Source organism: Nilaparvata lugens, chromosome 12 (assembly GCF_014356525.2).
Source record: "Nilaparvata lugens isolate BPH chromosome 12, ASM1435652v1, whole genome shotgun sequence".
NCBI classification, from domain to species: Eukaryota; Metazoa; Arthropoda; class Insecta; order Hemiptera; family Delphacidae; genus Nilaparvata; species Nilaparvata lugens.
The window spans coordinates 5,223,964-5,248,954 of record NC_052515.1 but is presented as its reverse complement, the minus strand read 5'-3'; the positions used below and the strand labels follow the sequence as shown (position 1 = coordinate 5,248,954).

Here is a 24,991-nt window from a genome sequence, read left to right as displayed (position 1 = left end):
AAGTGGCTTCCTGCTTTTTGGTTCACTGAAGCACACTGACGTATTGCACAGCTGATACCATACGCTTACGAGTTAAGTTTCCTATCTGTGTTGTTAAATTATCAAATTTATTCGTTTTTCTATTTGTTATCCAATTAGTAAAAGTGTTCATCATAAACTGGTAATTTAATTTCAGTATTATTATTTTTAGTAAGTGGTGTATCGTAATCAGTAGACTCCTTCGCTTATGTTAAACTTAGGTTGAGTAGGCGTTGCTCTCATATTCCAATCAATCTCAAAATGATTTATAAGATAATCAGCTTTTGAATTCCTTTCAGTGCAGCGGATGAAACCATCAAACATTTTCTTTAAATCCTGAATGGTCCTGTAGTATCTAGGTTAAGTGAATCTTGCTCGTAGTTGGTCTAGATTTCACGTGTCAATCTGAGGACTTGAGAAGAACCTTATTCTGAGGTTTTATGACTAACAGGATCTTTAAATTTTTAACTTTAAATACTTTGTTTTACTATCACAATTTGAATTTCATATTTGTTAAGCGTCTAAAAATTGATAAGTTACTATTGAAGATTGAAGTTTTAGTCCAATTGAAAAGAAACATTTTAGGCTAAGCGAATAATTCTTTATCAGCTAGGCCTACCTAGATCTTTAAATCTCAAATATTTATTCTCTTACACTCTACTCATTCTCATGTTTTGCTGATTGCTAAACATCAGCTTTCCAATTTGATCAATTAAAAAAATCAAAATAATACTGCTTCGAATAACAAGAGTAAGACAAAATCAATTAATCCCTTGCCGGTAACTTACTTTATTATTAACGTACTTTTTTTATCGATTAGACAATGTTATATTTTATAGTTTATCAGTTTCGATTTGATCCATGACTTAGATATATAGGCTATGATAATAAGCAATTCCAACTTATCTTGAATCAATAAACTATATCTAGGCCTAATTGAAGACTAATGCATTTTCCTTGAAAGTGAGTTTTTTGCTTATTATATTTGCATTGATGATTATGCATTTATACATATACATAAAAAAGGTTCCATCAAATGTAGATATTACATTCTAACCTCTTGACCTACTGAGACATAACCTCTTTCATCATGTTGCAACAGATATTGAAAACAATTTATAAGTGCCGTCTTGTATTATTTGATCGTATCTACCTAATCTTCTTTCATCCCAATTGAACTATCACCTATTAAACATTATCATTCAATGAAAATATTTAAACAAAATTATTTATTCATTTGGAGTCGGTTGTATATAATAGTATCTATTTATTATCTACCTCACAACTTGTTTCCAATGAATTGTACAACCTATATTAATTAATGTAACCTAATTTCTTTGCAGAATTGTAATCGGTATGGACGGGTTTAACGACAACTTCGATGAAACAGAAGTCGATCCAGCGGCGGAATTTTTGGCCAGAGAACAAGATGACCTTGCCGGGCTAGAGGATGAAATGAAACCAGCCGTTCCTACACCAGTTGTTAATGGTCCGTTTTTATTGTAACATATATTTTTTTATCTATTAGTAATAGTTCTTAATAATTATTCAAAGCTAATCATGTCTAGGAAAAACAGAATTAAGGTTGCTACAAACCTTGAAGAATTAAATTATTCTTACTTGATCAAAAATTTGAAATTTGAAAATTTTTGAAAATTTACATTGAAAATTTTTTATTTTATTTTTTAAAGTTGAGTCTTTATACTCAAGCCAAATTTCAGAACAATACACAATTTCGTTCTTGAGATAAAAATTCCTAAGTGAAAAAAAAAAAACAAAATGTCAGCTATAAAAAGAAACCGCTGAGTTTCAGCCACTTTAAATACGACATTTGTTTCCTATCATCTAGGAACAGTACCCTAAAATGTGTGACACTACTTCTGAAACACTCTGTAGATTTTCTAGGTTGTCTCACGAAAGGTGTAACAGCCAAAGACCATAGATTCTACATAACATTTTGAGTAATTTTTTATATTGTCCTTGTTTTTAAGATAATTATATAGATTTTTTTTTAATATTAAAAAAAAAACTAGAAAACTATCTGTCAAAATTCAATTTCATGGATATGGTTGGAAAGAGGAAGAAATTTTAAAAAGATTTGTTCCTTCGACGTTTTTGAACTTTTTATAAGCTTTCAAACGGTTGAAATTTGGCTTTGAACTCGACTAATTTACTTTTTTCAAAGTTTCACCTTTCGTGGTGCACTATATTAAAATTTTTATATCCTTCTATAACCACTGAAACTTAGAACGCCTGACCGCTCTACACACAGAAAGTGCCTTAAGAGGTTATAAATATTTATTTTATGTATCTATATCTGTAATACTATAAAGTCAAAATTTAAGGTGCCCTTTTATCTTCGCATGATAAAATAGAGATCTCAACTATTCTATTTTATTATATTTATTTTTCTTGTTATTATAGTCTATAAAAAAGTGGAGATGATGAAAATAATACTTTTCAAATATTAATGACACAAACCAATATGAATTAAATACCTAGTTATTCATGATTACTGGTAACTTGGTCTGCTATTTGCTCTTCTAGTAGATACTGACGTTATTAATAACAAATCAACTTATACGGTTTAAATGACAGCAGCTTTCGATGTATGTTGCTTCTTACAATTTGCAATACATGAATTTGAACTTCTAATATTGTACTCACATGGAGAATTCTTTCAGCTTGTAATGTGATAAAACTGTGCAAAACCAGTCTTTGATTTGTAGATCAGTTTGTCTTCTGCTCCGTTGCTTTACGTGTCATTTGTCTGCATGTTATCAATTTTTGAGATGCAGCAATACTTTTGAAATAAATTCTGTCTCGATTGTTTTTTCATAAAGCATGCCAGTTAAAAATATAATAAAAGCATATTATATTCAATTGAAAAAAGTATTATTCATAGATTTAAAGTGCTGTACATGGTGCAGAAATATACGGTATCCCTGTAAAAAATAATTGTGTTGGCGTTACCAAAATTATACATTCTTGAAAAGAAGCGCAAATTAAGCTCGATACTCACCTAAACATAATTAATTTCAAGAGTTTGAAAAGAAACATTCTTGAAAAAAAATATTATTTTCAAATTTGGTTATTGAATGAAATTAACTCGAATATTTTTAATAACATTAAATTGCCACTAAAATAAAAATTTACAGAAACTTTTTAGACCTATTCAAATTCTTTAAGATTGCGAATTGCAGTTCAGATTTGTTCGTTCGACGTTTTTGAACTTTTTATAAGCTTTCAAACGGTTGAAATTTGGCTTTGAACTCGACTAATTTACTTTTTTCAAAGTTTCACCTTTCGTGGTGCACTATATTAAATTTTTATATCCTTCTATAACCACTGAAACTTAGAACGCCTGACCGCTCTACACACAGAAAGTGCCTTAAGAGGTTATAAATATTTATTTTATGTATCTATATCTGTAATACAATAAAGTCAACATTTAAGGTGCCCTTTTATCTTCGCATGATAAAATAGAGATCTCAACTATTCTATTTTATTATATTTATTTTTCTTGTTATTATAGTCTATAAAAAAGTGGAGATGATGAAAATAATACTTTTCAAATATTAATGACACAAACCAATATGAATTAAATACCTAGTTATTCATGATTACTGGTAACTTGGTCTGCTATTTGCTCTTCTAGTAGATACTGATGTTATTAATAACAAATCAACTTATACGGTTTAAATGACAGCAGCTTTCGATGTATGTTGCTTCTTACAATTTGCAATACATGAATTTGAACTTCTAATATTGTACTCACATGGAGAATTCTTTCAGCTTGTAATGTGATAAAACTGTGCAAAACCAGTCTTTGATTTGTAGATCAGTTTGTCTTCTGCTCCGTTGCTTTACGTGTCATTTGTCTGCATGTTATCAATTTTTGAGATGCAGCAATATTTTTGAAATAAATTCTGTCTCGATTGTTTTTTCATAAAGCATGCCAGTTAAAAATATAATAAAAGCATATTATATTCAATTGAAAAAAGTATTATTCATAGTTTTAAAGTGCTGTACATGGTGCAGAAATATACGGTATCCCTGTAAAAAATAATTGTGTTGGCGTTACCAAAATTATACATTCTTGAAAAGAAGCGCAAATTAAGCTCGATACTCACCTAAACATAATTAATTTCAAGAGTTTGAAAAGAAACATTCTTGAAAAAAAAATATTATTTTCAAATTTGGTTATTGAATGAAATTAACTCGAATATTTTTAATAACATTAAATTGCCACTAAAATAAAAATTTACAGAAACTTTTTAGACCTATTCAAATTCTTTAAGATTGCGAATTGCAGTTCAGATTTGTTCGTTATTGGATTTTATTGTTCTACTAAGACCAAATTTATAAAATACTGTTTGAATTAGCTTGTTGAAATTTTTATTCTCCCACAAGATTATAAATCATACTTGTAATATTTTAATTCTATTTTTCATTCATCATGTAGGCTACAAATACAGCCTGAATTTGCTTGTTGAAATGTCATTCTTTTAAAATTCGACTACTACGTTACTGAATCTTTTAATCAATACCTTAATGAATATTTTGATTAATTATTTCATTACGGAATGTTTTTTCGATACATTTTTACTGATACATTTGTGATCAGCTTTCTCTATGAACGTTGTGTTTATATGGGATATTACGCCTCTCCTTGTTTATTATTTATTTTCCATGCATTCATTTGCAAATCGTCTGATTTTGTTGCATGTGTTCGCTTCTTTTTTGTTTATTTTGTTTTGTTTTGTGCTTGTTTTGCACCGTAGGCGGCACCCACCTAGAGGCCACCGAATCATCGGGAAGTTTTGAAATGATCAATTCGATTGGGCAAAACGAAGTTGCCAGCAATGACACCCCTACACCTGCTAATGTTGTCACCAATGGTCAAGGTAAAAATGCATCACATTTCATCCAATCAATACCTAATCGATTCATTCAGTTCTACTTTGTACAGATTATGTAAATAGTTGTGCATTTTGCTTTGATGTGTAGGAGACACTGTTGTATTGTATTCTTTATATAATTCCGATTGATTGAATTGCATGTGCTGTGTAGGAGCATGAGTAGATTGATAAGTGTTCAGATTTACGTGAAGCATAATTTATTTATTGAGAACTAGGCTGACGAATGTATTTCATGAAAAATACATGCTAAACTATATTGAATTAGAATAATTTGTTTTAGCCGTTTCTACTGATGAATATCAACTATCTACGGGATATTTACGAACTCCCTACCAATACTCTAGGGCGTTGTTTCTGGGTAAGAAACAAATCTAAATATCATATTTAAATTGTCCGGAAGTCTTCAGTTACTCACACAGCGGCCATTTTGCTTTTTTCACTATTTTTTTTTCTAAATAATGGTTAAACACACGAAATTGAAACTTTGCACAATCACTTATAACAACTAGACAAAGCTACAAAAAAATTATGATAATTTTTCAAGTTCATAAAACCAAATGGCGGTCATTTAAAATGTTGTAACTCAGAAACCGTTGGTTTCACAAAAATATTATAAGAATAACTTTTTCTAGTAAATTTAATTGCCTTTCGATTGGTATCAGATTTTTCAAGATTGGACTAATATTAACTGAGATATGGCAACCTTAGTGATAGGTGACCTGATAGGTGACCACTGGAAGTTTGTTGCAGTGCAAACCAAGGCATGCTAATAATGATGCAACAATATCAATTTGCATTGCATGTTAATAGTAAGCGTGTGTTTTTTTTTTCTAAATCATGGTTAAACATACGAAATCATTTATAACAACTGGACAAAGCTACAAAAAAATTATGATAATTTTTCAAATTGTTGCTTCTTAAATAACTTATAACCCGTTGGTTTTACAAAAAAGTTACAATATAACTTTTTTGTAGTAAATTTAATTACCTATTGATTGATACTTAATTTTGTTAAGATCGGACCAATATTGACAGATATGGCAGCTTAAGTGGTTGGTGACACACCTTTAGAGGATATGTAACGTTATTTCATTGTTTGGAATGACCTAAAATCGCATACTAAGTAACATGCAATGCAAATAGAGATTGCTGCATCACTGAGGCGACTTCATCAGCATGCCTTGGTGTGCACTGCAACAAACTTCCAGTGGTCACCTATCACTAAAGCGGCCATATCTCAGTTAATATTGGTCTAATCTAAAAAAATCAATATACTAATCGATAGGTAATTAAATTTACTAAAAAAAGTTATTCATGTAAATTTTTGTTAAACTAACGGGTTTAGAGTTATTTAAGAAACAAAATTTTAAATGGCCGCCATTTTGTTTTATGAATTTGAAAAATTATCATAATTTTTTTGTAGCTTTATCTAGTTGTTATAAATGATAACAGCTATCATTGTTATCAGCTTGTTAACTGATTACAGTTAATATTGGTCTAATCTAAAAAATCAATATACTAATCGATAGGTAATTAAATTTACTAAAAAAAAGTTATTCTAGTTAATTTTTTGTTAAACTAACGGTTTTTGAGTTATTTAAGAAACAACATTTTAAATAGCCGCCATTTTGTTTTATGAATTTGAAAAATTATTATAATTTTGTTGTAGCTTTGTCTAGTTGTTATAAATGATTGTGCAAAGTTTCAATTTCGTATGTTTAACCATTATTTAGAATTTAGATAATAAATGAAAAAAACAAAATGGCTGCTGTGTGAGTAACTGAAGACTTCCGGACAATTTAGATATGTTTCTTACCCAGGAAAAATGCCCTAGAGGGAGTTCGTAAACACTCTGTATATAATATTTAATAACATCCAATATCCATCTCATAATGATTGTAAATCATTTATTTCCAAGAAAACTCGTTGTTAGCCTACCATCCTCGATGATGAAAAGTTTCATGAGAATCAATGTTATTCACTACTGGCACATTAGAATTAATAATGGTTTAGCAACTCATAAATCTTGTCAATGTATGGTGTATTCAACATTTGATATACCATTGTAAAGAAATTCTGATTTCAGATTTGTACTAACTTGATTTTGCCAAAAATGGAGCCTAAACCATTGACCTCTCTGATATAAATACTCTAGTTCATTATATCCACATCTGTTTAACATCAACATCAACTGAATAATGATTATTTTTTAATTTATCTGTGTGATTATGTTCAACATCCCATTATTAATTAATATTGATAAAGAAGTTTAATCAACCAAGTGTAAAACAAAAGCGACTTGAGCTGCTTTCAATGTTCTGAAAATGCTATCAAATGAGAATTTGTGCAGTGTATAGTATAGCTTGTTGTGTGAACATTAACTTCATTTTTGTGAAGAACAAAAGCTTTCAGTGTGTATATTTGTGGCTATGTAATACTCTTCTCCTGCTTTTCTTTTGTGTGTACCTTCATCCTTCTCCCTATTTATTTTTCTCTCCTTCTTTTTCTTCTTTTCGCTTTCGGTGTTGGTGTATGTACATTGTGCTTTTGTTGGTGATGATTCTGCAGACGCTGTTCTCTGTCCAACATCTGCCATTTCTTCTTCTTCTTCTCCACCTCCTCCCACTTGCTCTTCTCCTTCTCTCTCTTCTTCTGCTGCCGTCAACTGCCTTAACGAAGGTGGCGAGAGTTCGAGTGACGTCATCAACAGTGCTGTAGGTAAGACAAGTGACGTGGATCAATAAGCAATAGTGACATAACCTAAAGGAAATATTTATTCATGTTTCAAAGGTAAAATTTTATGTGTAGGTATTTTGCTTTTAGGTGGCAATATGCTGGTATTATTTGATTTTTTTATAATTTTAGATGATAAACAAATATAACGAAAACAAAAACGTTAACCTCCAACGAAAACGTCAACTACACGTTAAGCGCATTAGATCCTCTTGTAAGACAAGTGTTCGCTCAATAGTATTGATACGATTAATTATCATTCCATTTGAATAATTACTGACAGTTTCAATTGAAAGAGATTCACTGTAAACTCTCAGTTTTGATTGCACTGAAAACATTAATTTTTCATGGATTTAACTGAATCTGATTAAATGGATCTGCTGTAAATGCATATTGCGGCAGCATTCAACCGCAGTGTACAAGAGTTTGGGAATCGCATCCCGGTGGTTCGGCACCCACCTAAATCTGTAGATCCACTCATCATCGTCCGTCTCATTACCGACGCAAAAGCCTGAAGCTTATTGGGGCATCACCCTAGACTAAGGAAAAATGTGACTAGTTAAGGTGGATTCCCACATATCTATACCAGAGTCAGTGAAAATATAATTCCCATTAGTTCTAATTAGGCTATCCCCACACAGCCCGGCCTAGTGAGTATGAATAGTTCAATTAGAACTTATTTATTTATTTATTTATTTATTTATTCAAGGTGATACACATACTATAATTAGGAAAGAAAAAACAGGCAATTGCCCAAAACTTCTTCAGTTCCTGGATTTTCACATATTAAAAATAGTCCAAACAATTAGGTTAAGTTCAAATTTTGATTTCTGCCAAAGTTTCCGCACCATCCGAGGAAGATAACACAGATATAAAATTGATTTTGAATTTCACAATGTTGATATAAAGCCGAAAAACAATAATCAATCCTAAATTCAATTAAATTAATTGAAATAAATTAAAAAATTTGAAGACAAAAATTAGACACTCACTTTCAGCTACTTTTATATACAACACTTAAAACTAAACTTATGGGAATAATATTCTCACTGTACCGGACAAGTTCACTGATACTGATATGTCGGAAACCGCCTTTGACCACACAACTAAAAGTGCCTAAACTGACTCAAATATGGCTGCCGTAATTTGTCCCAACAGTTGATCAAACGCGTCAATTGAAATTGAAGTTAATATCCCATTACACAATTGACATTATTGTTTCAAAATACGAATTAAACTTGATATCAATTTTTTATATTAGTAATTGTTTAGGAGAAGGTCGCTGTTATGTCCCACCAAGCAAACGATTAAAGTGAAAAATTAATACTTAATTTTAAAATACAATCTACTTTATCACTAATAATATTAAATTCGGTGATGGGTGATTTTGAAACTTTGTTGGAAAAGGGTACTCTTTTTCCCCCTCATCGATGATCATCCAGTTTTTGTGAAATTTTAAACATCTTTATCTATAGATATAATGCATTTGTGTGTTGAAGTGTTGTAGATAGTAGATATGATTGACGATTATTGCATGATGCTTTCACTGCAGCTAACCACTTCTAGGATGCTTGTATTAATCTGTTCATGTGGATTATTACAATTAAGTTGATTGAACTATCTCCTTCAATTATAATTCCGAATTTATTTTAAAATAGGCTAAGTTGACAACGTTACGGTAATTGAAAAGACAGATTGAAAATGTGCATTTTACATGAAAATTTATGTGGTTTGTAGTTGAATTATTAATGATAATCAACTTGTAGTAGTTATAATGCATTTCTTTGTTACTTCATTAATGATATCAAACTTTTTTATTCAGACAAAGTAAAAGGTAACAATTAGAAGTGTATTTTGATCGATGTTCACTATATTATAAAACAATGAGTTATTTTCAACCACATTTTTCTAATGTTTTCATTTGTAGGTGACAATGTTATTTGTTTCATCAAAACTACTAGTGCTGTACTCGTATTACTCAAAATAGATTGATTAAAGTTGGTGCGTTTCTTCGATTTTAAACCGAAGCAATTACAACCCGTTAACACCCTTACTAAGGCTTCATTTCATACTTGACATAAAGATTGGGGTCACTAAGTGTTGTAGAACAGTTCAATATCTATTTTCATTTATTTATATTCTGTTTGTATTCTAATTCATTTATTTATTCTTTATTCATTTATACATTATCAAAATGATAGGGAGAGGAAAAATAAGGTTCTATTTTATTGGAATTAAGGAACTAAAATGCAGCTCTTTTTTAGGTTTTCCATTTTGCATTAGACATCACCTCTGTTTCAGAAATAATGTTTTTCGTTCAATTCAATTCAATTAGTTCTTTATTCCTCATCAAAAACAAAACAATATAATTTACATGAACACATAATTTACCTTGTGTGACCGTTGTGTCTTTTGTAGTATCGGGGTTTCCCAAAGGCCATATATTTAGATTTTCAGTGAAATATCAAACTGTAGATCTGTACCAAGTTCCCAATTCTTTGAACTGTATAAAATATTGATGGTTTATTTATGTGATTTCTCGAAACATTTACAGTACTAATAAAATGGATAAAAATAAGGTTTCATTATGTGATCTCTATTCATTTACAATACTATAAAATCGATAAACATGAGGTTCAATATTATGTGATTCTCTAAACATTTACAGTACTATAAAATGGATAAAAATAAAATAAGTCCAATACTTATAACTTTTTGAATATTTGAGGTAGAGGCTTCATCTAAGTCAAACTAGAAACTATGTATCTATTTACTTATTGTTTTATATGATTCAATAATTATAATAATGTTTTTCAATTATTATTAACACCATTTTAGATTATGTCTCAACTGATATTGAATCATAATTATTCTAATTCTCCCACTAATTATTTTTTCCTACAGTTACGTTGAAAAGTGGCCATTGCTGCACTGATTACAGAACGCAAAGAATCACTTTTCCGCTCTAGTGCGGGAAAAATTTTTCTGCACTCCAGATTTGCAACATGGCAACGCAAAATACTTAGTAGGTTATATGGAGCAACAGTGCAGCAAAATCAAAATGAAGTTGGTAACAGTGACTGCTGTGGCTGCTATAGTGAGCAGAGGTGCAACGAAGCACAACGCGCTAATTATTATTCATTATATATTATAACCAAGGACAACGAGGACTTTAGGATTTTAGGATTAAGGTTTTTATCAATAATAAAACTACACAGAAAAACATTTGATGGATTTCAGGCAATTTTACCCATAATTACCCACTTTTCATATTCAATGGTAACTGTAGGAAAAACTTAATGTGAAATACGTTCGCAAAGTTCCTCTGCTGCACTCAAGAAACCATTCCGCCCTCGCCTACGGCTCGGGCGTAAACGTTTCTTTCGGTGCAGCAAACTGACACTTTGCGCACTAGTTGCACAAATAACTATTGAATGATGTTGAGAGTCTGAGCGATACAGGATAAATTTTGGGAAATTTATAATGAAACTAGATAGTGTAGATGCAATATCCCATATCATGAAACTTGAGATGATAGGGTAACATGCGCTGCGATTAACTTCCACTACCAGAGTAGTACTGCATACTGCAGACATTTTTTATCACATCAACAATTGTCTCTTTGATGTGTATAATGTTCTTTATTGATTCATACAATAAGTACATCATCAAAATTATGCTTTTATAGATAAAGAATACTTCAATTATGTAAATATTTATTGTTTTCATAAATTTAGGCTAAATATCTATATTAATGTGGATTCTGTGATGACTCTTGAATAGTTATTTGTGCAACTAGTGCGCAAAGTAACAGTTTGCTGCACCGAAAGAAACGTTTACGCCCGAGCCGTAGGCGAGGGCGGAATGGTTTGTTGAGTGCAGCAGAGGAACTTTGCGCACGTATTTCACATTAAGTTTTTCCTACAGTTACCATTGAATATGAAAAGTGGGTAATTATGGGTAAAATTGCCTGAAATCCATCAAATGTTTTTCTGTGTAATTTTATTATCAATAAAAACCTTAATCCTAAAATCCTAAAGTCCTCGTTGTCGTTGGTTATAATATATAATGAATAATAATTAGCGCGTTGTGCTTGGTTGCACCTCTGCTCACTATAGCAGCCACAGCAGTCACTGTTACCAACTTCATTTTGATTTTGCTGCACTATTGCTCCATATAACCTACTAAGTATTTTGCGTTGCCATGTTGCAAATCTGGAGTGCAGAAAAATTTTTCCCGCACTAGAGCGGAAAAGTGATTCTTTGCGTTCTGTAATCAGTGCAGCAATGGCCACTTTTCAACGTAACTGTAGGAAAAATAAATTATCTATAATATCATTCATGCTGTAGCGAAGTATTAGTCATCCAAATAATTCTTCTATTGTAACCAAAATGAATATTCCAGTCGAAGAATGAATAAATCCATTTATAAATGTAGTTCCTTAATCATTTCTATGATAGATAAATCATTATTAATGAATAGGTATATTATAAAAACGTTCACTTTTCAACCCAAGAATTGATCAAAGTCTGTTGTTCCTCACTCTCCTAGTTGAAAATATTTTCAGCCGCACGTTCCTTATCTTTATCAAACATGCATGTAGAATGACAAATCACTAGAATTAGTAACCTCTGAGAGTGAACTGCTACAGTTTTGTACTATCTGTTTATAACTGTTATTCAGTTTAGAATACTGTGATCAGTAAATTCTGCTCAGCTCTTATTGATTAATAAATTAGTGACGAATTAGGTTGGGAGCAGACGACATTATTGTGATTCATGTTGTGAGACTTATTTTCTATTTTGTGAATTCTATAATATTTTATAAATAATGTTCACAGGTCCTCATGTCAACTCATCACCTTTGAAAACGCCAGTCGTTCGCGAAGAGCCAGAAAAGATAAAGAAGTGGAGAGAGGATCAAAAGAAAAGCTTAGAAGAAAAAGGTAAATATTTCATTATATTACATCAACTTTTGTCATCAAGTCATTTGTGTTCAAACTGTCTGAATGTTTTATAAATAACACCAATGCTGACAGTTTAAAGTGAATCTCTCTAGTTATAGCAATTTGTGGAAAACTGTGTTGTACTAGTAAACCAGTGGTAAACCACTTCAATTCTTTATTCTATCATATTCTTCATAAGTATGATCACAATGCTTCCCATTTAATCAATGCCGACATTTTGATGTGGTTTTCACTACAGTGGTTTTCTCTTGCTGCTAAATAATTAATTTATTTATTTATACATTGGTAGATACAATATATTCTCAACTATGAATGATTGGGAAAGGAACAACAGGCTTAAAGCACACAACTGTTCTTTTCCCAAATTGGGATTTTTCCCAAATTGTCTATCTATAATAAATTATAATTTCTCTGGTCAAAGGTACATCACGATAAAGTTGATTCAGAATAAAAACATGTTGATTACAAAAACATAATATAAGCTATGATAATTTACAAAGTAATGGTACAATAGATTGATTATTTGCTGATTTGATAAAATTAATGTGGCCCCCACTATATATGAATATGTTAAATTAAAAAGACTAAGAAATTAAACAAATTTTGTGTTTTTTGAAATCTGTGTTTTTTTGACAATTTCTTAGTTTTTTCATTTAATATGAAAGTTATATAGCAATTCTTGGAAAACTGTGATGTACTAGTAAACCAGTGGTTAACCACTTCAATTCTTTATTCTATCATATTCTTCATAAATATGATCACAATGCTTCCCATTCAATTAATGCGCACATTTTGAATATGAATATGTGTCGGGATGTCACTATTTTCTTCAGTTTGAGATGTTATGCAAAAAAGTAAATAATTCAAGTAAAGCTACATCTTGCAAGTCAAAATACTTTATTCCAAAAAGCATAATCGGAAAAGATTTCCTTTAATGATTATAAGGAATTTACCGGAAAGTTATTCTCATTAGTTTACCAAAATTATTATCTCTTGACATTTCAACTAATTTTATAATTCAAATTGAATGAGTTTTATTACTCTTTCATCAAGAATATCCATTTATATTGTTATAAACGTTCAATTATTATAAATTACACAATTATTCGAGACTAGATCTTCAGGGTTCTGAGGATCTGGGGATATTACCAAATAAAAACTGAATTTTCTTAGGCTAGTATCTATTTGCTAAATAATTGTGATGAGGACTTAATTTTTTTTATTCTTCCTTGTTCCCGGGAAAACGTGCATTTCGGGCTTATCTCCAAACAGAGCTCTAATTACTTAGTAAATATATCGTCGGAAAGATTTTCAGATTTGGCGATGAATGAATTAAATTAATTCACTGTTTTTTTTCAAAATAGATTTGAACTATCATGATCGATTCGAGTTAAAGATAAATTGTTTTTCCACAATGTGTAAGCCTGTGATTTAATTTCATTTCTACTATTTCCAGATTTAAATGAAGAGAAGAAAAAAGAAGAGTTGAGAACAGCAGCAAAATCGGAATTGGATGAGTGGTACAGGCATCATGAAGAATTAATAGCAAAAACAAGAGCAGCAAACAGGTAAAACTACAAACTGCAATTAATATTTTTGCATCTTGAAGAAATTTCTCGAATAAAATTAACAACGATTTGCATGAGGGTAAACGTATTTGAACAATAATATTCAATACTTCTTTATATAATTGTTAATGATTTCTACAAATATTTTTGTTTGTGTTTTGAAGTTTCAAAATAGCTTTTGATCCAAATTTTTTATTTTTATTTGGGCAGTTGATTCTATTGATACTATAATATCCTCATTATATTTTTGACAGATCATATCATTTTAACGTAGCTTATAAAATATTTTGTGTAAATTAACGTTTAACATTCTGTGTCTATTTAAATTTAAATAACATAAATTTGTTAATAACTATTGATGAGCTTATCTTGAGTGGGCAAATGCTGTATATTCATTGTATTTTTTGATCGATTTACTATATGCATTGGTTAATATAACACTTGAACCCAGTTATGGCTTGAAACCATCTTATGAGAAAAATTTTCTTGGTTTATTCATATTTTTCATCAATAACCATTTTCTAAACATAATCCAATGCTAATATTTGTGGTTATCATTCTATCATTCATTCAACTTGTCGATTATCTATTATTCATGATATTCTATTTACATATTTGTCATTCATCATTTTATAACTTATTTCTCTATTATTTCTAGTCATTCATCATTGTATGCTGAGGCATTGCACATGCTAAAAAGGCTCTATCTCGACTTTTCAACTGTTTCTTCTTGTCCTCTATCTCCAGCTCTTCATAAATTGATTTAATCTCTTTTCATTTCCATTACAATTTCTTCTTTTACTTCTTCTTCTTCTCCTTCTCCTTCTTCTCCTCCTCCTCCTCCTCCGCCTTTCTCTTACTCCTTCCACCTTACTTGTGTCTCCTTCTTCATCAGCTTTCCCTTTCCTTTCCTTCTACATCTTCTGCCTTGACCTGCTCAATAACTTGTACGATATTTATCATTGTTATATCTTATTAACATTTTGATTTTATCTGTAAATATTTATATCATTCTAATAACTAATATTTTCTGCATGCGCTCTCAAGGGAATCAGCGAAGTGAGTACTCTTTCTCTTTCATTCATTATTAGTATAATCATTTAGATTTATTTAGTTCATAAATAGTTTTGAAATTTTGTGAAGCATTTCAAAAATGTGGAATGAACTCTCAGAGTAGCCTTTATAACATGGTTCATAAATTTATTTCTATGTATAATATAATTTGTCTTTAGCACTATTACTTTAAGAGAAAATACATAGAGTTGGGGAATAGACACAGTTTCCATTCTAATGTAATCAGATAGTCACACATTTACATTCTAAATTTCGCTTCACTACTTTACATTAAGTACAAAATGAATAATCACAGTACATGATTCAGAGTGAATGAAAGCATTGTGAGCTCAATAATAGTACATAGAATAGCTATATACTATTCTTGTTGTGAGCTAGTATTTATTGGTCCAGCAATCAACTGCTGATTTGAGTCATAAGTTTTACACGTATAGTCCGGGTCCTCTAGCTTTGCTTATCGGTGGAGGGCCACTAGACTATAATTAATACTACCCGTTCAAAAACATAGACCTCAACTCAGTACGGAGTTTTCTCCATCTAGAGATCTAGGTACTCTGGAGCATGTTTTTCTAAAAGTATGAATATTACCCCGCGAACCACGGGGCCGTGTAAAGTCACGGAGGAAAAACTACCATATGCTGTTGTCTCTCCTTCGATGAGCAGATTATAGGCTGGTGTGACGCATCACACACTCAAACTACATTACTGGTTAACTTGATGTTTTGCTCAAAGATATTGATTATTCCGAGGATAATTGTAGGCCTATTTTGATATATTAATTCATTTCATATATTATGATATAGTGAGATTTATTCATTCATCCAACAAATCGTTTATACAATTGCCTGGCAGAACACTCCATCAACATCAAACATATCATTACTAACATTAACTTACCGTTGTTCAAATGGAAAAAACATGTTATTCATGAGGAATCTTGTCAGTTTTAAGTGAATAAGATTGTAGTATTAAATATGCAATCACCAGAACAGGGCAGTTCCAATACTTTCATTCTTCCATGACCTAAACACAAAAGATTTTAACCGCAAGTATCTTTCAGTCATCAGTGATGATTTAGTGAAGTATTGTTATTTAATTTGGTTTTCAACATTTCTAAATTCTCAATTCCTAGTTTATATATATTTTGGACTATAAATTGGACAAAAATCATGAAGTGTAAACATAACCTATTTTTGGACAATTTCTATCTAAATTTGGGAAAGGAAAAGTTTTGGGCTTTAAGCCTGTTGTTCCTTTCCCAATCATTCATAGTTGGGAATTATATTGTATGTATAAATAAATAAATGTATTAATTACTTCAATTTAGACTCAATGGACAAATATTTGATTTGAAGAATAACGGCAAGATATTATGCACGTTCAACTATCATGAGTAGAAGATTAGATTTGTGAGATCAACTATCAAGAGCTGCAAAATATTGAGTTTTTAATTACACTACTAAAAATGTAGGTGTAATGGGGACCTAACATTCGTTAGGTGCATGTCAAGTCTCACCTTTTTCACTCTAAGGGCCGGTTTCCGAATTCTAGACTTTAACCGGCTTTAAACTCCAAAATTGGCTTTCCGAGTCAGTGCGTTAAGGTAGTCGAGGACTTATCTAGAGTCTAGACTGGAGTTTAGAGATCACGTTAGACTCTGGAGTTTATAATTCCGCTTCATGAGTAAAGGATTTGAATTAGATACTCGCCTCTTTCCGAGTCAAGGATTTATAAGAAATCTTCAAGTCTAGAAATTGAAATAGCGCAATTTCAAACCCACGCCGAGGGTAGGATTTAAAATTAAGTTCTAGACTTAACTGGGCAAATCTCAGTTATTGTTTTGGAGTAGATGAATAGCCTATTAGGTGTCATGAAACACCTAGATTTTTGGATTTATCTAAATTCATAATTTATAGTTTGCAAGTTTATTTTAGAATGAAATTGTTTTGAGATTGTGCGTATAAAACTAAACTTATTTTAAACTGTGTCTTCACCCAAATTGAAGACAAAATAACAATGTAGGCTTACCTACAATTATTGTATTAAATCATTGTTATTTGTAACATAAATAAATAAATAATAAAAGAAGAAGACGTTGATGTTGTCAATACCACTATATTTGTTCAAAATTGATATTTGATTTGATTTATTTGTTCAAAATGTGGCTGGCAGGTGTTGCCATGAAACCTGGGTCTGTAATTTAAATTAATTTTGAACATACATAGTGGTATTGACAATATCAACGTCTTATTCTTTCAAATATGGAGAAATACCACAACATCTCTTACTATACAATCACAATATAAATAATAAAATATTCTAGTTCTTTTTATTTAAACTGTTACGTTTTTCAACTCGTCAATAGCTCAACACTCATATTTTTAACCCTAAATCATTGACCATCAATAATAACATAACCCAACAGGGATTTTTTATTAATGTTCAAGTAAAAGGGTAGGTCTATCGGGTTGGACTTTTATTTTAAATAATGGCAGTGTGCTGGTATTTATATCAGACATGTTTGATAACTTTGTATAATGGACAAAGGTCTTTTTCAATGCCAATAGCTAGTCAATACCAACATTACAAGAACAAAATACTGTACTTTTCTGTCTTGTTCATTTCTCTGTAGATCTTGGACTTGATAGATCCTGGAGTTTCAAAGAAAAGATAAAGTGTCTTGGAAGAAAACAGAAAGGAGGGTACTAAAATAAATACTATTTAGAGGGTTCTAATTGTATGACAATTCTCTAGAATTCATTACTATTCTATTACTATTCATGACAAGTGAATAAATATGAATGTGAGTAAATCCGTGACTCAGAAAGACGATTTAGATCCGAGGGCTCATTTAAGTCCTGGACTCATTTAAGTCCAGAGCTCGGAAACCAGCCGTAAGTTGTGTTTGCACTTGTCGTTGGTGATTTCGATGTGCTAATATTGTGTTGTTTTGTTGTGCAGAAACGCGGAGAAACAGTTTGTGGCTGAATCGGGGGCGATAGAGCCGGGTACCGAATGGGAACGAATCGCCAAGCTGTGTGACTTCAACCCGAAATCGACGCGAACCAGCAAAGATGTGTCGCGCATGCGCAGCATCATCCTGCAACTGAAGCAGAACCCGCCACCCAATCAGCAGCCGACCACAGCTAAGCAGGGCTAATCACTGCCTCCTCAATCAACACCTCCACACTAGTGATTAGCATCGAGTCTATGTGTGCTGTCCTATTATTTGTTGAAAGTACAGGGGCTAGAGTTGGCCATCTGTTTCTTTCTTGAAATTGCATTATATATGTTGAGTTGATGAAGCCTTTAAATGTTTATAATAAGAACTTCAACACACAAGAATGTCGGCTATCTATTTGTTTTCATAGATGTTGAATCAATGAAGTCTACAAACGTTTATAAGAATTTGAAATTACATTTATTTTTCATAGGGCCTACATGTTGAATCAATTAAGTCTTCAAACGTTTATGATAAGAACTTCAACTCACAAGAATGTCAACTATCTACTTGTTTCATGTAATTGTAGATTTTTATTGATGCTAAATTGCATTTCTTCTGGTTAATGTTGTATGGATGGTGTCGAGAGGTATTAATGCTAACATCTTTCAACGTCATTATTGAAGAATCGGACTTATGGTTGAGTTTCTATTATTTATAAATACTACAGTGTTTCAAGAATGTTGGCTTTTTGTTGAATAACTATTGAAGAATGGTTTTCAACAACACTAAAATTGATAATTTAGTTGATAGTGTTCTACTATATTGTGTAAAAATTACTATATTTTGTGAAAAATACAGTGTCTCAAGAATATCTGCTTTCTATTTGTTTGTGGACATTTTTGAAATCGCAGATTTTGTATTGCTGTTGAATCAGTAGTCTAGAATTGTTGAAGATACAATTTTCAACGTCACTATGAATGTTATTGAAATTAAAACTAAAAATTATTGATGAACATGAACAGTAATATTCTGTAGTAACTATAAAATTAATTTCATACTTGGAGAAATTTATAGCTGAGTATTCGAATCTATTTCGATAAACTATTCCAAAATGTTATACCATAGACTCGATGCCAAAAATATTAGTTGAAGCATAATTATTGAAAATATCAGGAGGTTCTCATTCATCCATCATACGGTCGTGTCATTGTATAACGATTGTAAAGTAATAAAATTATCATCTAGGATTCGATTGTTCTCGGATTTAAATTAATAATTAAATATTATGATGATGTATTTAGTTTGAAGAATGTTCGATAAAAATAGTTGTATAGGACACTAGACAAGTATAGTGAGGCTTCAATATGTAGTTCGATTTATTGAAAAAATAATTGAATCTGTGAATTCAATTCTTCAGCTTCTTTCAAAGTTCAATTGTTTTGATTAAATTTGCATTGTACCTAAGTTACAAATAAGTAAATGTAACTTTCAAACCATTCGAATAAATCAATACGTAATCAATTTCAAGTGTTTTAAACTATTGTCAGATATTACTTTTTTATAGTTTATTATCATCACCACTTCTCTAGTGTCCTGATATTTTATTTAAATTTGAACTAATGGTGTATGTAATGGATTTATATTCTATTATTGTATAACTTATGTACTATATTTGCATTACATATGCCTTATAGACAGTATAGATAAATTATGCATTGTTATATGAGTGCTGAAATAAAGACCTCTAGTGTAAACAATATAATAGTGTATTGTCATGTCATTGTTATATATTATAATATAAACTATAAATAGTATAACCATAGAGAGGAAACTATCGAAAAAAGCTTGTGATCCGTATAGGCAAACTTCTATAAAATGTCTTCTTTTTTCGTCCAATCAATTTCTTGGTAACGTAATGTCAGGTTGTATACCGAACATAAATCTATGATTGGCATTTCCACTTGTTGAAGCCTTCCAGGCTTTACATCAGATAGCCTTATTTAATGTTGGTGTATTTTACGCCTACCAAATTCTACAAGCGGTCTGAAGTCTCGACGTCTTCAGCAAGTGGAATAAAATATTTATTCGCCATTGCTGCCAATCATCGATTCATGCACTGGAAATGAAGAGATATTTAACATGCCATTACGTTTCTAATACGTTGTTTATCATAATCTTTTCATATCCGCATCATATTTGTGAATGTTTTATCTGAAGGAAAATCTGTTTCAATGAATAATTTATCCTATGTGTTATTTATTTTAATGAATTCATCATCATTAATACTGAATTACATCCATTATAAATGAACAATTGAGTCTTGCTAAGTGTTATAAAAATAATAATGTAACTAGAGTTTATTATTAAAGATATTATTTATTGAAAGTTAGGATATGCATAATTTTTATTCGTTTCAATTATTGTATAGATGGAAAAATGTTTTTTTAAACTGCGCATTCGCTAGTTTCAAATTGTTTCTAATATGTTTAAATTGACTGATTTTGTTTGAAAATGTTTGATATTAGTCAATCTAACTCTCTTTTCAGTTTAGTAGGTCATGATTCACTTTAAAATTCTTATATACTTTTATGTAGGACACTTATACTAAGTTAACAAACATATCCAATCTGTTATCATATTAAATTATAATGGAGTTAAAAATGGGGAACCACTCCAAGTCTTGACAATATGTATTACAATTATTATAATGATCTAAGATGCTTCAGGGTTTGAATTTTTGTGCAATCAATAAAAAGTAAGTCGAATATCAATAGGTTAATAGTTGATCAAACTTAACAGGCCGACTGTAAATAATAAGTGCTCCTTTCGTATATAAGTTTTCCTTGAATTGTCATTTTCTTTTTCAAATAAGCTATATCTTGATAACTGATACAATAAGTTTCTATAAAAAATTCTATAAGCAATTATTAATGCAATATGATTAAACTAATGTTGTGTAGGTCATCCCAACATTTTTAGTAATCTTGCAAGGTTTCCATTTTTTGAAAGTTTTACCGTTGAATGGCTACGCTTCAATAGGTTACAATGGAATGAACCTTAGGCTGTTTATTGTATAGTGTCTGTAAAAAATCAGTCTACTGAAGTATTCCACTTATACCTAAGATTAAAAAGGTTATAGTAGGTATACTATTAAATATTCGTATCGAACAAATATAAAATTCTTCCAAAATAGTATTTGGTATAGAATTGCTTAGTGTAATAAAAAATGCTTACATTGTAGCAGAATTTTATTGTTCAATAACATCTTGTTTTCTTTGGTAAAAATTTACAACTACATCATAAGCCTTTGTAGAAAATAAAGTGTTCCAAACAATATCGTAGAATGGATTTATAAAATTTGGCCAGTGAGTAAACTAGATTTGATGTGAGCTCTTGACAAAAATTAATTTATACCGTACTCCTATAACTTGTCACTTCTTGAAAAATATTTTATCCGATTTTTCAAAGCCTTACTACCTTGATAATTTTTTTATTTAAAATTCACAAATTTGCTGTGTTTCCATGACCTACATATTCCTCATTTCAATAATTTGTTAAGGGCACTATATATTGGAGTTATTAGAATGTATCAGATTTTTTTATTGATTTTGGTTTTTAAACATTGGCTCTCTTTCTCTCACACACATAAACACCTATAGCGGTTAAAAATTAGCTGTATTATACTGCAATCAATCCATATTATTTAGTGTGCAATTTCGATTATTTTTTTATTGTGAGGTTATTTGTAAAATGTAAATAATATATAAATGTATTGAGGAAAATTGTTGACTATAGACCCACCCTGTTTCATCCAACATTCTTGTTAGGAAAATTATTTGATAAGTTGCGTGCTATGGAATATAGAAAAAACTCCATAGTTTAGAGCCGGTTGAGTATTATAGTGTTCATAGTTGCCTATTAACGAGTTAATAAAAATGAAGATGATTGAATTGACTCAATGCTGTAAATCAACTCCAATACTAAACGTGCTGAAAGAGTTTAATTTTGTAAAACATGTAAATCTGATGACTAATAATCTCATACATTCCAAAATATGTGTTTTTATTACCTATCAACCTTACATTAACCTGACTTCTAACGCACGCCTGGACCAAGGAGATGTTTCTCATAAATGACGGCAAAATGTATTTATGTACAGATAGATCTACATCGTGCGGGATTTTCTTTTTTCATGCCACATGAGCTATAGCATAGCCACCTCTAATACAAGGCCCTGGCCTACGATATTGCAACGTCGCAGTGTAGGCCTAGAATCTATAACATGATTGGTGAAAAAGATTTAAAAAAATACCAGCTGATCTTTTTCTCCAATCATGTATTAGATTCTAGGCCTACACTGCGACGTTGCAATATTGTAGGCCAGGGCCTTATATTAGAGGTGGCTATGGCTATACCTGTAGTCGATTGAAAACTACTTCCAACTTGGAGGGTATGCGGAGCAGAAAAAAGTAGGGATAGTGGCGGCGATGTTGCCGTGCTAAAACGGACGTGTTCTGTAGTCTTTGGGTGAGTGTTCAACACTCTTGATAGGTACCTAATTTCCTCTCTGAAAGCACTGCATCGACTGAGTCTGATCGTTAACTTGGCAAATGCGCTTCTTTCTATGACAATCATAACTGTGATTGACGATCTCCCCCTTTTTCTCTGCTCCGCATATTCCCCCAAGTCGGAGGTTGTTTCAATTATACTACAGTAGCTTGTGCTTGGGTGATTTGATGATATACGGAAATCAAACGATACATGCCTATCTGCGGGATTCGAACCCATGACCAGTTAGCGCTAGCAGACTGAAGGATGGAACTAGGACTTCCAATATACTACATAGAAGGTCTTGGTGCTTCGGCAAAAGGAGACCTGGATGAAAACCTTGATGGTGTATAGCTCTAGTTATACGGTACTGATACATTATAGTTGTGTAAGTGTGTAATAGCAACCAATCGATTCAATTTCTCTTGATGATTCTCGGACGCCAGTGGTGTTACAGATGCCAGATCTGGTTTCTAGTGTGAGCGTCATAAAATTAATGCCCCATGATTCGCTCACTTGGTGCCCTGATCTGATGTGATACAACTCGAGAATAAGGCTTGTTTACACTAGGCTAAGGGAACCAGGAGTGAGGTCAACGTCACAGTATACAAAATATAGTATATGGAAACTTGGCTATAGTGAGGTCCATGTTATAATGACAGTATTTGATCAACTTTGATTTTGGTATCCTTGTCAATCATTCGACAAAGCCGGTGGTACTATCCTTTTCTAGGTCCACAACGATGCCAATTATGTTTTTGACGGTGTAGAAATATAATTAATTAATGCAGAGAATCGGCATCGCTATTCTTCTATCTTCATCCACTGTCATTATAACGTGGACCTCACTGTAGTACCCTGACGCAAAAATCCATCTTGTTAGGAAGCGCCGCATTGTAATAGTATTGATGGTAGGTTCGAATCACTTTGATTACAAGTTTCCATTCTGTACCTATTCTGTGTCAACGTTTCATCGCTCCCCTATTTTTTATGTCCGAGTAAGTCGTGTGGCATCAGTTCTTATGAACCTCAATAGACTTTAGGGACACAAGTCAAGACTCGAGACACCTCATTTTCGTGGATATCTCACTCGTATCCTATAAGTTTAGTAAGGCTCGGGTCCAGCACTCCGAACTGGTGGTGGGGTGATTGGGGTGGTCGTCCGGGGGACCCCCCACCCGGTAAATTTTTGATGTTTTCAATCGAAAACAGCATTTGAGAGCCTATACCTATATTATTAATTGGATTCGTTTATTCAAATAAGGTTTATTCAGATAATAAGTTAAGAATCATGCACCTAGTACTCCCTTTGGAAGTGTGACCGCTTTTGAGCCAACTCCTTTGAATTTATATGATGATTCATGAGTTGTAAAAACGCTTCCTGGTGGTTCGGAACCCACCTAAAACTGTAGATCCATTTATCTCTCATCATCATCCGCCTCATTGAGCTCATGTGGGCACCCTCAGCAAAAGTAAAAAAAAAATGCCAATGTAATGATACTGCGTAGGTAGCCTACTCATTTTTGCACTTTCTGAAACACCACTTGGAACAGTTGAGGGGGGGGAGCGATCGCCCCACCCTAGTCAGTCAAACAATTAAGAGTCTTAAGAATAATAAGAAGAGCTAATATAGGCACCCTGCGATTATGAGTCCATGTTAGCCTATAATGGCAAAGATAGGAAAACAGTGTGCTATTAACTTTTTCCATTCTTGTTCAAAATAGTCAATTAATATATTTTATTCAACTATACTTACCATACAACGTACAAATAGTTCACAAAATATTAATTTTTACAATGTCCGTGTGGTGCTCAACTCAAAAAGAACTGTAGTTCACATAAAAGTACCATATCTCAATTTCTCAATGAACTACCTAGTTCGTCGCTCACACTGAACTGCCCATCACCCATCTGTAATCGTCGTCGTCGTAATGTCAAAAGTGACGTACATTCATGTAATTCGGTTTTGTATTGATTACGCCGGTGTGTCAAGTTAGTGATAAATACAGTTTAATAAATATTACGTAAAACTTTTATTGAAAAAGTAATGTACATGTACTGTTGTTTGAAGTAGATAGCCTAATTCAATTTTTCAATTAGGCTTCGAGTTCCTAGGAACAAAACTCATTCCATCAATATCAATTTGAACAGATACAGTACTCCGAACTGGTGGTGGGGTGATTGGGGTGGTCGTCCGGGGGACCCCCCACCCGGTAAA

At 31.7% G+C, this 24,991-nt stretch overlaps 1 protein-coding gene across 21 annotated transcripts; it reads left to right on the top strand.

Annotated features, from left to right (window-relative positions):
- The first annotated feature begins 8 nt into the window (after positions 1 to 8).
- Positions 9 to 22,278, top strand: LOC111055649 (clathrin light chain). Of its 21 annotated transcripts, none has more exons than XM_039438764.1 (8): positions 9 to 160; positions 1,362 to 1,507; positions 4,803 to 4,925; positions 7,509 to 7,658; positions 12,514 to 12,618; positions 14,096 to 14,207; positions 15,255 to 15,266; positions 18,243 to 22,278. In XM_039438764.1, the coding sequence occupies exons 2-8, from the start codon at positions 1,375 to 1,377 to the stop codon at positions 18,439 to 18,441; spliced, it is 834 nt and encodes a 277-aa protein (XP_039294698.1). In that variant the 5' UTR covers positions 9 to 160; positions 1,362 to 1,374; the 3' UTR covers positions 18,442 to 22,278. The 21 variants fall into 21 exon arrangements, with proteins under 21 accessions (XP_039294698.1, XP_039294708.1, XP_039294704.1 ...); XM_039438768.1 differs by having other exon boundaries at positions 30 to 189; XM_039438767.1 differs by having other exon boundaries at positions 30 to 239.
- The last annotated feature ends 2,713 nt before the right edge of the window (positions 22,279 to 24,991 follow it).

Coding starts and splice junctions, on each gene's coding strand:
- LOC111055649 (XM_039438764.1), top strand. CDS start 1,375: ATGGACGGGTTTAACGACAACTTCGATGAAACAGAAGTCGATCCAGCG. Junction 4,926..7,508: donor TGTTGTCACCAATGGTCAAG/GTAAAAATGCAT, acceptor ATGATTCTGCAG/ACGCTGTTCTCTGTCCAACA. Junction 7,659..12,513: donor CGTCATCAACAGTGCTGTAG/GTAAGACAAGTG, acceptor TAATGTTCACAG/GTCCTCATGTCAACTCATCA.